The 12,193-nt window shown below is 57.6% G+C and overlaps 1 protein-coding gene across 1 annotated transcript in view; it reads left to right on the forward strand.

Moving 5' to 3' along the window:
• The first annotated feature begins 12,122 nt into the window (after positions 1-12,122).
• The window catches only part of LOC140854825 (aspartate--tRNA ligase 2, cytoplasmic-like), a 6,888-nt gene continuing 6,817 nt past the window's right edge, over positions 12,123-12,193 (forward strand). Inside the window, 1 exon segment of the mRNA XM_073250870.1 lies at positions 12,123-12,128. Within this exon segment, the coding sequence (XP_073106971.1) occupies positions 12,123-12,128 (6 nt within the window).

Consider the following 12,193-nt stretch of genomic DNA (forward strand, 5'->3'; position numbering starts at 1 on the left):
GAGAACCAGAGGACTTAGAAGCCTTCTCTTTGGGTGATGTTGGGGGATACCCACCGACCGACCGACCGTCTGTCGGAGGGCCCGACCGTCTGGCAGCCCGACCGACCGTCTGTCGGAGGGCCCGACCGTCTGGCAGCCCGACCGACCGACTATCGGAGGGCCCGACCTGGCAGCCCGGCCGACTAACCGACGACCCGACGGACGACTCTGCCTGGCCGATCATAAGTCGGGCGACAGGCCGACGGACGCCATCAGCGGCTAACTGCGGCCATCCCACGGTCCATTCCCGACCGACTAAACCCAGAGGTCCGTTAGCCGACCCACATGAAGCTCGCCGACCGACGGAGGAGTCCGACGCCACTCTGCTGGCCACCGACCCTGGGTCGGCCGACTCCACCAACCGCCGTACGGCCGCCAGACGTTGTCAGCTCTGACACGGACATGCGGCACGGTCACCTAGGGGCGTTGTCCCGCCGAGAACCGGGTCAACCCTGGTGATTAGACGGCTACACGGCGACGTGACATTTTCACGGCGGCTCTGACAGCCTACAGTGAGTTGACAGTTCCTCACTTGTCCGCGCCATTAATGATGGCGCCATACCGTGCTCCACTATATATACCGGGGAAGACAACAGTGCAAGGGATCGATCCGCCCGTCTCTCCCACATACGCAGGCTCGCCCCTCTCTCTCTCTCTCTCTCCCTCTCAGAGCTCTCTGTCTGCATTTCACTGTTGCCCAGTCACCTCTCTGACTTGACCGTCGGAGGGTCCCCACCGGAGCCGCCTCCGGTCAGTGCGGACTTCCTTTTGCAGGTGCACGCTTCCCGGCGATCGGGCGACGAGGCGATTGGCCGCAACAGATTGGCGCGCCAGGTAGGGGACAGCATGACAAAGACAAGAGCTCAACGATCGAGAATCACTGGGTCGGCAAGGCGTTCTTCCCACCGGGAAGAAGCCTCCCCGCCCCCACCGGCGGCGGAGCCTAGCTCTCCGCACCCCGCAGTAACCACGGAGGCCCAGATTGCGGCCATCGTGCGGCAGATTACCGTGCTGACCGACGCAGTCAAAAGCCTCCAGCAACAACCGGCGGCCCGACCTATGCCTTCCAGGAGCAGCCGCCGACGGTCGCGCCGACCCCTGCCGCCTCCAGGCGAGCACTCCCAACAGCGCTCCCACGGGGAGGAGGAGGGTCGACCTCGGCGCGACGACCGACGGTCCCAGCGGCCCTCTCCTTCCCCGTTGGAACGGGCGAGAAAGGAAAAGCGGCCGCGCACACCGTCGGCCTCTCCTTCAGAGTCTTCCGGAGGCTCCACTCCTGGGGTCTCCCAGCATCGACGAGCGGACGACTACGAGCGACGGTTCGAGGAGATCGACCGCCGACTCGCCCAATTGCAGATGGACGGCCAGAAGTCTTCGAATGACGTCGACTTCCAGACCGCCCAACCTCTCTCCCGACTGGTCCTCGACGAGCCGATTCCCAGTCGGTTCAAGATGCCGCACGTGGAGCCCTACGACGGCTCCACCGACCCAGTCGACCACCTCGAGAGCTATAAAGCTCTCATGACAATTCAAGGGGCAACCGACGCTCTTTTTTGCATCGGTTTCCCCGCCACACTTCGCAAGGCTGCCAGGGCTTGGTACTTCGGTCTTCGATCGGGCAGTATCCATTCCTTCGCGCAGCTCGAGCACTCGTTCGTGGCCCATTTCAGCACCAGCCGAAAGCCGCCGCGAACGTCGGATAGCCTTTTCTCCCTCAAGCAGGGGGAAAACGAGACGCTCCGACACTTCGTGGCGCGATTCAACGCTGCCACGCTCGAGGTCCGGGACCTCAACGAAGACATGGCGGTTTCAGCCATGAAGAGGGGCCTGAGGTCGTCCCGATTTACCTATTCTCTGGACAAGACCCTCCCCCGAACATACGCCGAGCTATTGGAGCGCGCATACAAGTATATGCGCGCGGACGAAGGAGCGTCCGACCGACGCTTGGTCGAGCCCAGGGGTCCGAAGGAGAAACGAAGAAAAGGTCGGGAGCCCGCCGAACCAAGCCGGCCCCCGGCCGGTAGTCGGCTTTCTCCACCCCGACAGATCCAAAAATCACCCCGCCGACAGACTCCAAGGTCGGTGCGTCCCAGGTATGACTCCTACACTCCTCTCTCCGCTCCCCGTGCGCAGATCTTGATGGAGATCGAGGGGAAGGAATACCTGCGACGGCCTCCGCCTCTGAAGGCAAAGGGCCTCGACCATCGGAAGTACTGCCGGTTCCATCGGAGCCACGGCCACGACACCGAGCGATGCATCCAGTTGAAGGACGAGATCGAAAATCTCATCCGCCGAGGGTATCTCGGCAAGTTTCGAAAGGGTCCGCCGACCCGACCGACTGCCGATCGATGCCCCCAGCCGACTGAAGAGGCACCGACTAACTAGCCGACGGCCGGAGTCATCAACATGATTTCCAAGCGGCTGGGATCGGGGACGTCTACAGGGGGGGAGCCGACCAAAAAGCCACGACCGAACGACGTAATCACCTTCGCGGAAGACGACGTTCGGGGCATCCAGACTCCCCACGACGATGCTGTTGTTGTGTCGGCGACAATAGCCAATTACGATGTAAAACGAATTTTTGTTGATAATGGAAGTTCGACAAATGTTTTGTTTTACTCGACCTTCTCCCGAATGCGACTACCGACGGATCGACTTAGTGGGGTCTCCACGCCCTTGATCGGCTTTGCCGGAGACACCGTCACGACAGAAGGAGAAATCACCCTGCCCGTGACGGTCGGTACCGAACCACGGCAAAGCACGGTCTCCCTCATCTTCGCGGTCGTCCAAGTCCCTTCGGCCTACAATGCCATACTCGGGCGACCCGGACTGAACGCTCTCAGGGCGATCGTCTCGACGTACCATCTCCTTGTTCGATTCCCGACCAGAAACGGAGTCGGGGAGATGCGCGGAGATCAACAGCTCGCCCGACGATGCTTTCAAATCTCCGCCCAAAGCAACGAGACAAAGGATCCCCTGACAATCGACAAACTGGATCAACGGGAGGAGGAAGAGCGGGGTTCGCCGGCCGAGCAGCTCGAGGCGATCCCGATAGGAGAAAATCCCGACAGAAAAGTTTGGGTCGGGTCTCAATTGCCCGACGCCGAACGCCACCGACTGGCGGAGCTCCTGACGGCCAACGCCGACATATTCGCATGGTCGGCAGCTGATATGTCGGGCATCCCTCCGGAAACAATGACTCACCGACTCAACATCGATCCGACGATGAAACCGGTGAGGCAGAAGAAAAGGTCCTTCGCCCCAGAAAGGCAGAAGGCCATCGACGAGGAAGTGGACAAGCTGCTCGAAGCGGGCTTCATTCGCGAATCCACGTATCCCGATTGGCTCGCCAATGTCGTCATGGTCAAGAAAGCCAACGGGAAGTGGAGGATCTGTATCGACTACACCGACCTCAACCGAGCATGCCCGAAGGATAGCTTTCCACTCCCAAAAATTGACCAGCTGGTGGATGCGACGTCCGGATTTCGACTGCTCAGCTTCATGGACGCCTTCGCCGGGTACAATCAGATCCGGATGGCGCCTGAAGACGAGGAGCACACCGCGTTCGTGACCCCCAAGGGCCTCTACTGCTACAGGGTGATGCCCTTCGGATTGAAGAACGCCGGTGCCACCTACCAGCGACTCGTCAATAAGGTCTTCAAAGACCAGATCGGCCGCAACATGGAAGTGTATGTGGACGACATGCTGGTGAAGAGCACGCAGATCCCGGACCATGTTCAGGATCTCGAGGAGACCTTCCGCACCCTTCGACGACACCGAATGAAGCTCAATCCGACCAAATGCGCCTTCGGGGTGACCTCGGGGAAGTTCCTCGGATTCCTCGTTTCTCGGAGAGGGATCGAGGCCAACCCTGAGAAGATAGAGGCGATCCTCGCCATGCGTCATCCAAACACCAAGAAGAAGGTCCAACAACTGAACGGGAGAATCGTCGCTCTTAGCCGATTCATTTCCCGATCAGCTGAAAGGTGCCTCCCGTTCTTCAAAACCTTGCGCCAGACGAATGGTTTTTCTTGGTCGGATGAGTGCGAACAGGCCTTTGAAGACCTGAAGAGGTACTTGGCTTCCCCGCCGCTGCTCGTAAAGCCGCAGATCGGGGAGACCTTGTATCTCTACTTGGCTACATCTTCTGAGGCGATCAGTTCGGTGCTCGTTCGGGAAAACGAATGCCGAACCCATCAGCCCATCTACTACATCAGCAAAGTGCTCCACGGCGCCGAAGCCAGATACTCGGAGACGGAAAAGATGGTCTTCGCCCTGACCGTCTCCGCGCAACGGCTCCGCCCATACTTCCAGGCCCACGCCATCGTGGTACTCACCAACCAGCCCCTGAGGGCCGTACTGCGCCGACCCGACACATCCGGACGACTCGCTAAGTGGGCAATGAAGCTCAGCGAGTTCGACATTCAGTACCGACCGAGGCCTGCCTTGAAGGCTCAGGTCTTGGCCGACTTCATCGCCGAATGCCCGACGACCGACAAAAGGTCGGGAGCGGAAGGCCCGGGACGAGATTCGGTCTCTGAGCGGGACCCGATCTCCACCTGGGTACTTCACATCGACGGAGCCTCCAACGCTCAGGGAAGCGGGGCCGGGCTCCTGCTCACGAACTCGGACGGGGTAGTCACCGAATACGCCCTCCGGTTCGACTTCAAGGCCTCCAACAATCAAGCCGAATACGAGGCACTCCTCGCGGGCTTGAGGATGGCGAAGGAATTGGGCGTCGACAGCCTCCGGGCATTCTCCGACTCTCAGCTAATCGTGGGGCAGGTCAAGGGCGACTTCGAGGCGCGAGATCCGACCATGATCCAGTATCTTCAGAAGGTAAAGGATCTCGTGGCCCGCCTCGAGTATTTCGAGATCTCCCACATCCCCAGGACGGAGAACGCTCGTGCCGATGCTCTCTCCAGATTGGCAACGTCGGCCTATGATTCTTTGGGTCGGACGTTTGTCGAAAACCTCCAACAGCCGAGCATTGATCGGGTCGAAGAAGTGCAGCAGCTAACGTCCGAACCAAGTTGGATGGACCCGATCGTCCGGTACTTGTCCGACGGGACCAGTCCCAAAGATCCCGCGGAGGCCAAGCGACTCCGATGGTCGGCGTCACAATATGTGATCATGGACGGCCGACTCTACAAGAGGTCGTTCTCCCTCCCTCTGCTCAGGTGTTTGGGACCGACCGACGCCGACTACGCTCTCCGAGAGGTTCACGAAGGAATTTGTGGGAATCACTTGGGGGGCAAGTCCTTAGCCTTCAAGGTCTTGCGACGGGGCTACTACTGGCCGACCATGCGAAAGGATGCGGCAGAGTTGGTCCGAAGGTGCGAGCCATGCCAGAAGTATGCCAATATTCAGCGCCAACCGGCCAGCCAAATCGCTCCCCTTGTCGCTCCGTGGCCCTTCGCTCAGTGGGGAGTCGATATTCTCGGCCCCTTCCCACCGGCGTCGGGCCAAAGGAAGTTCATCGTTGTCGCCATCGACTACTTCACGAAGTGGGTCGAGGCTGAGCCCTTGGCGCAGATCACCGAGCGGAAGATGGAGGACTTCGTCCAAAAGTCCATCATCTTCAGGTTCGGATTGCCGCACACCATCATCACCGACAACGGGCGGCAATTCGACAACCAAGACTTCAAGGACTTCTGCGCCAGGTTCCACATCCGTCATCGACTAACTTCAGTCGGGCACCCACAGTCCAATGGCGAGGTCGAGGTGACGAACCGAACCTTGCTCCATGGACTCAAGACCCGACTGAACGAAGCCAAAGGTCTCTGGGTCGACGAGCTGGGCTCCGTCCTATGGGCTTACCGAACGACCCCCCGTATCCCGACCGGGGAGTCGCCGTTCAGTTTGGCCTACGGGACAGAAGCTATGATCCCGCTCGAGATTGGCCTGCCATCTTCAAGGGTCGAGCAGTACCGCGAGCCGGACAACTCCGAAAGCCGGAGGGCCGACCTAGACCTCCTCCCCGAACTGCGAGATGAGGCTCAAATCCGAATGGCCTCATACCGACAGAGGGTCGCCCGGTACTACAACGCCAAGGTCAGACCAAAGCTCTTTAAACCTGGCGACCTAGTCTTGAGGAAGGCGGAGGTGTCGAAGCCCTTGGACCAAGGGAAGATGGCTCCCAACTGGGAAGGACCCTACAAGGTTGCTGACACCTTCGGGCCGAGAGCCTATCGGCTGGAAACCCTTGAGGGAAAAACCATTCCCCGGACTTGGAACGCCGACAACTTGAAGCTGTATTACCAGTGAATTCTGTAATTCAATCATCGGAATACAAGTTCAGTTTGAAAAATCGGAGTTCTAACTCTTCGACTACTGATCGGCGCTCAGCCCCGACGCATCGACGCGGACCTGGAACCGACGACACATCGGCCCCTTACTCGGACCGATGCATCTACGATGACGGGAGTTTGTACTCCTTCTACGGTCGAATTTTCGGGCAGAATCCATCGGCCGACTGATCGATCGGGCCCCGACCGAAGAAAGGCTAAAAGCCCACGCGGCTGTTGCCGCGACATTCCGACCGGGCTACGGCCGGTCGAGGGATATTCGGCTCACCACCGTCTATCACATGACACGACCTGCGGCCGGCTGAACGACACTCGGTTCGCCACCGTCTGTCGAAGGACATGAGAACCCGACGCAAGTGCTTGGGGATCCGACTTACTATCGCTCCCCCGACACTGCGCCGGTCGATGTTCGAGTGAACGCATCTACGGAAGTCCGACTACCGAACCTTACCAGGTTCGATCGGATCCCGACTTAACAGATGCGCCCGAATAGCGACTACAATTATTGAAAACCGACCTAAAGTCGGGACACAAGCTACTTCGGAGCTGTGCAAGCCGGTTGAGTCCTACCGACTTACCCGAGTTGGCGACTTCTCTAAGTTGGCGACTAGGGTTCGACATTACAGCGATAAGAAACATTACAAACAAGAAGCAAAAGAGAATACAATTTCATTCATTGATTAAAAGAAATTACAAAGTCGGGCCGAAGCCGATTACATGTGTTTTCAAAAAGAAACAAAAGGAAGACAGTCGGCTGGACCGATCATTCGTCCTGGATAATCTCTTCGACCGACGGAGGATCGGGAAGAATCGGCGTCTCGACCATAAGCGGCGCTGGGTCGGCGGCGGAAGGATGTCCTTCAGTCGGCAAGGGACCTCCGGTCGGCTCCTGCTCCGGGACGGCTTCCTCCGTTGGGATGATGTCTCCCGACTGATGGTCGGCCTCCTCTTCGGTTCCGTCCTCTTCGGCGAGTAGCGGCGCGACTCGGCTGACGTCCACCTCCGGGTACAAGGCATGGACGGCATCCCGACCATCTTCGAACCCGACCCGGTAGGAGGCGAAGCCCGATTCGAGCATCTCCTCCTTGAACCGGTCGGAGGCCCGGAAGTCCTCAACCGCACGATCGGCCGACTCCCTCGCCGACCGTGCCTCGTCCTCAACGTGGGCCAGCTCCTCCTTCGCCAACTCCGCCTCGGCCCTGGCAATTTCGGCGTCGATTTGGGCGATGGACAAGTCCTCTTCGGTTTCCGCGAGCTTCCCCAGGCTGACCCGAAGTTGCTCGCGTTCCCCTTGGAGTTCGGAGGTGGCACTGTCCCGTTCGCGTCGAAGACGACGCACGACCCGGCCTTTGTGCTTGGCCTCCTTCTTGGCCGACTTCAGTTCGGCCATAAGCCGGGAGACCTCGTCCGTCAACTTGGCCTCCCGGTCGACCGACTCCTGTAGCTGGTCGACTAGCATCGTTCTTTCGGCCTCGGCCGCCGCCGACCTTTCCTTGAAGGCTGCCCGAACGTCGCCGAACCTTCGGTATCCGGCCTCCAACTCGGACATGGTGAAGATCAGCTGCCGACGGAAAAAAGCTTTGTCAGAATTATGTGGCAAGCAAAAATTTTTAAGGGAAAAGGGGACGCGAAGCTTACCTCCACCATCGACGGGTAGAACCGCGACAGCATCTCGGTCACCTGCCGAGATCGCAACGACTGAACGTCGGTAGGGAGGAGGATCCCCTGGCACAACCTCCTCGCAAGGTTGTGATCGGCCAAGGCCGATGCACCCTCGGGGTAGTATGCGCTTTGGGGCATTGATCTCTCCTCCTCCGAGGGCTCCATCGGGGCTTTCCCCCGATCAGCTGCCCCGACCGACGGGGCTGGCAGCGATGGGACGCTGGAGTTCGACCCGGCGCCCCCCGTTGCGCCAGCGGATGCCTCCGGACGATGTTCGGCTTCCCGAACGACATCCGGCTCCACCCGCGGCGGCGAAACCGCCGACACTCCTTCGGCCACTTCCTCGGTCGGCCTCTCCTCGACTCGGACGGTCGGAGCCGCGAGGGCTATAATCGGCTCCGACCTCTCGGTCGCCGACGCTTCCACGGTTGGCGGGACTGGGGCTGGTCTCTTGGAAGGGCGCGAAGGGCCTGCCCCCGACGCTGGCCTCTTCCTCGCGGCGGCAAACTGACGAATTTCGGCGTCGGTCGGCCTCATCCTCGACGGTGTCCCTGCAAAACCGACCACTGTTAAAGGCCGGACCGGAACTACCCTAAAGCCGAACAAAAAGAAAAGCTGAGGAATCGGGCGATACCTATTCGGGGGACCAGACTCAGGCCGGCATCATAGAGAGCTTGCTCCGGTAACAAGCTCCCTCTGCTTCGGGACCAACATGTCTTTGAGTCGGTGGAAGTCCTCCCGGTCGTCCACGTCGACCCGACTGTTGTCGTTGGCCTCAGTTCGGGGTACACCCCAGCGAGAAGGAAAGCCCCAAGAGGAGGAAGAGGAAACAAAGAAAAACTGGTTCTTCCATCCATGAATGGACGATGGAAGACCGGTTATGAAGGCAAGACCCTTCCGGGGGTTGAAGAGCCACCACCCTCGGGCCTTAGGGTGGGGTCGGAGCACGAAGAAGGCCCGGAAGAGGGAAACGCGGGGTTGGTCGGCAAGAGCTGACACAACAGCGCGAAAGAAATGATTAGCCGGACAGAGTTCGGCGCCAGTTGCGCCGGACAGAGTCCGTAGTAATCAAGCAGATTCCGGACGAACTCCGGAATCGGAAGTCGAAGACCCGCACGAAGGTCCTCAACGTACAGCCCCAGGTCGCCGGGCGGAGGGTTGTTGACCCGACCGCCGGCCCCTGGAGCATAGAGCCGAAACTGCTCCGGGATGCGATAGTGCTCCCGAAGCTGATCGACGTTCGGCCCCGAAAGCGAGGAGGCCTCATCTTCCGGAGCCGATCGGGTGTCGTCGGTCGGGTTCCCCGACCGAGCTCCCTGAGTCGGTTTCCTGGTCATTGTGCAGGAACGAAAGAAAGGAAAGGAGGGAAGAAAGCAAGAAGGGGAAGGAGGACCACGAACCCGATGGGACCCTCCGGAAGTAGAGAAGAGCTCTGCCCGCGACGACCGAAAAATCGCCCGGACAGAGTTTCCCCAGCAAATGGCAAATGTGGGTCAGGGTCTGGGAGGTCCTATATATATAGGGCGACCGACGGCCGAGATGCTCCCGCGCCGACCAAGGTCCCCCAGATGCGCGACGCGTGGCGCCCGCCGGTTGGCTAAGGATTCGGCGCGCTTCGCCCCGGGACGCCCGCACCGCCTGCATTAAATGCCGGAGCGGGCGCCGGCCAACCACCTTGACACGCGGCGCGCGGGGGTTGGCTCCGCCGTCGGCCGCCCGCGCCGGTCCGCGTTCCCGATGGGACGCCTCATCCACGATCGGCGCCGAATATCCGATCCGACTGATGCGGTATCGTCCGCACCCCGATCTTCTGGCACCGACGTGACGGCTGACAACGACAAGACGTGGCGTCTGACACCTGACGCCGGCGCGACTTCCGGGCATCGACTAGACGTTCGGATCACTGGGATTCGTGAGATGTCTGACAACGGATCAGCCGGCGGTACGGTCGGATCTGCACATGCGACAAATCCACTCCCAGTCGTCCGGCCTTGCTACCCGAATGAAGGCATCGACCAGCTCTCCACCCGACTTGGGAGTGGAGGGGGGCAACTGTTGGGGGATACCCACCGACCGACCGACCGTCTGTCGGAGGGCCCCGACCGTCTGGCAGCCCGACCGACCGTCGTCGGAGGGCCCGACCTGGCAGCCCGGCCGACTAACCGACGACCCGACGGACGACTCTGCCTGGCCGATCATAAGTCGGGCGACAGGCCGACGGACGCCATCAGCGGCTAACTGCGGCCATTCCACGGTCCATTCCCGACCGACTATCGGAGGGCCCGACCTGGCAGCCCGGCCGACTAACCGACGACCCGACGGACGACTCTGCCTGGCCGATCATAAGTCGGGCGACAGGCCGACGGACGCCATCAGCGGCTAACTGCGGCCATTCCACGGTCCATTCCCGACCGACCAAACCCAGAGGTCCGTTAGCCGACCCACATGAAGCTCGCCGACCGACGGAGGAGTCCGACGCCACTCTGCTGGCCACCGACCCTGGGTCGGCCGACTCCACAACCGCCGTACGGCCGCCAGACGTTGTCAGCTCTGACACGGACATGCGGCACGGTCACCTAGGGGCGTTGTCCCGCCGAGAACCGGGTCAACCCTGGTGATTAGACGGCTACACGGCGACGTGACATTTTCACGGCGGCTCTGACAGCCTACGGTGAGTTGACAGTTCCTCACTTGTCCGCGCCATTAATGATGGCGCCATACCGTGCTCCACTATATATACCGGGGAAGGCAACAGTGCAAAGGGGGATCCGCCCGTCTCTCTCCACATACGCAGGCTCGCCCCTCTCTCTCTCTCTCTCTCCCTCTCAGAGCTCCTGTCTGCATTTCACTGTTGCCCAGTCACCTCTCTGACTTTGACCGTCGGAGGGTCCCCACCGGAGCCGCCTCCGGTCAGTGCGGACTTCCTTTTGCAGGTGCACGCTTCCCGGCGATCGGGCGACGAGGCGATTGGCCGCAACATTACCCATTTTTTTTTCCTCTCCTAGTTCTGGAAAAAAGCTTCGTAAATGTAACTGGAAAAAAAAAAAAAAAGCTTCATAAATAAAGCAACTGTGACATAGTAAACATTAACTTGTATTAATTTCATCAATGAGTCTATGTATCTTCATAGTCCTCTGTTCAGTCTAAACAGTTATAGCTTCTCTATGTTTTCTTATGACTTAGAAGTTGAATTACCGATTGTGGTATTTAGCTGTTTATCTACTGCTCTATAATTAAAGCTAGATGTTAACTCTTAATAATTGTTGGTCAGGCTAAGTATTAATTCTTGGATGTCGGCAAACAGCTTATCTTTGAACATTGCATGCAATATATAGCTTTACTCCCATGGCTTTATGATTAATGTTACGGCACACTCATCTCTGGAGTGGCCCCTCTGCAATGTGGGTTGGCATCAATGTTGTTCCCCACTAAAGTTAGGAGGAAGCATCTCATGATTCCATTCTGTTGAAGTTTTCTTCTGCAATGCCATACGCATACAGGCTTGGCTAAAAAAAAAAAAAAATCCACTATTAAAACCTTCTACAATGTTTCATTATTGGAGCCTGCTTGCAATTTGGCCCTCTCCATGAGATCAATCCAAGATTTAGCTATTCAGTCAATTATTTCTCCCCATCTTATTCCTAAATTGATCTAATCAAGCAACTGCAATTTCCCAGATCGATAATTTACTCATTCATAGGTTTACAAAACCTGAAACCTCTTGTTCTTTCCCAAGATTTCTGCATTCATAAGGTGCATATACGCTAACAGTCTAGAGGAATTTTCATGCCTCGTTTTTTCTGGGAAGTTGCCCACTCGAATTTTTTGTTTATCACCTCCTATTGAGATGGCCGGTGTCCTAGATACCTTTTAATATCACTTTCATTTTTTTATTTTTAAAAATAATAAAATAAAAAATTATTTTTAATTTTAATTTTTTAAAATAATATATATTTATTATTATTAATTATTTTAAAAAATAAATATGATGATAATAATAAAAATAATGATAATAGTAATAAAAATAGTAGAGATGGTAATGATTTTGATAGCACTGCTGATTAATGATTAGCGGAGATAGTGACAATAGCAGCAATGATGTAACGAAACGTGATGATGGTAACAATATTAATAATAATTTAAGATCGATAATATAATAAAGATAACAATGGTCATAATGCCAA

Source organism: Elaeis guineensis, chromosome 1 (genome assembly GCF_000442705.2).
Source record: "Elaeis guineensis isolate ETL-2024a chromosome 1, EG11, whole genome shotgun sequence".
Taxonomy (NCBI): Eukaryota; Viridiplantae; Streptophyta; class Magnoliopsida; order Arecales; family Arecaceae; genus Elaeis; species Elaeis guineensis.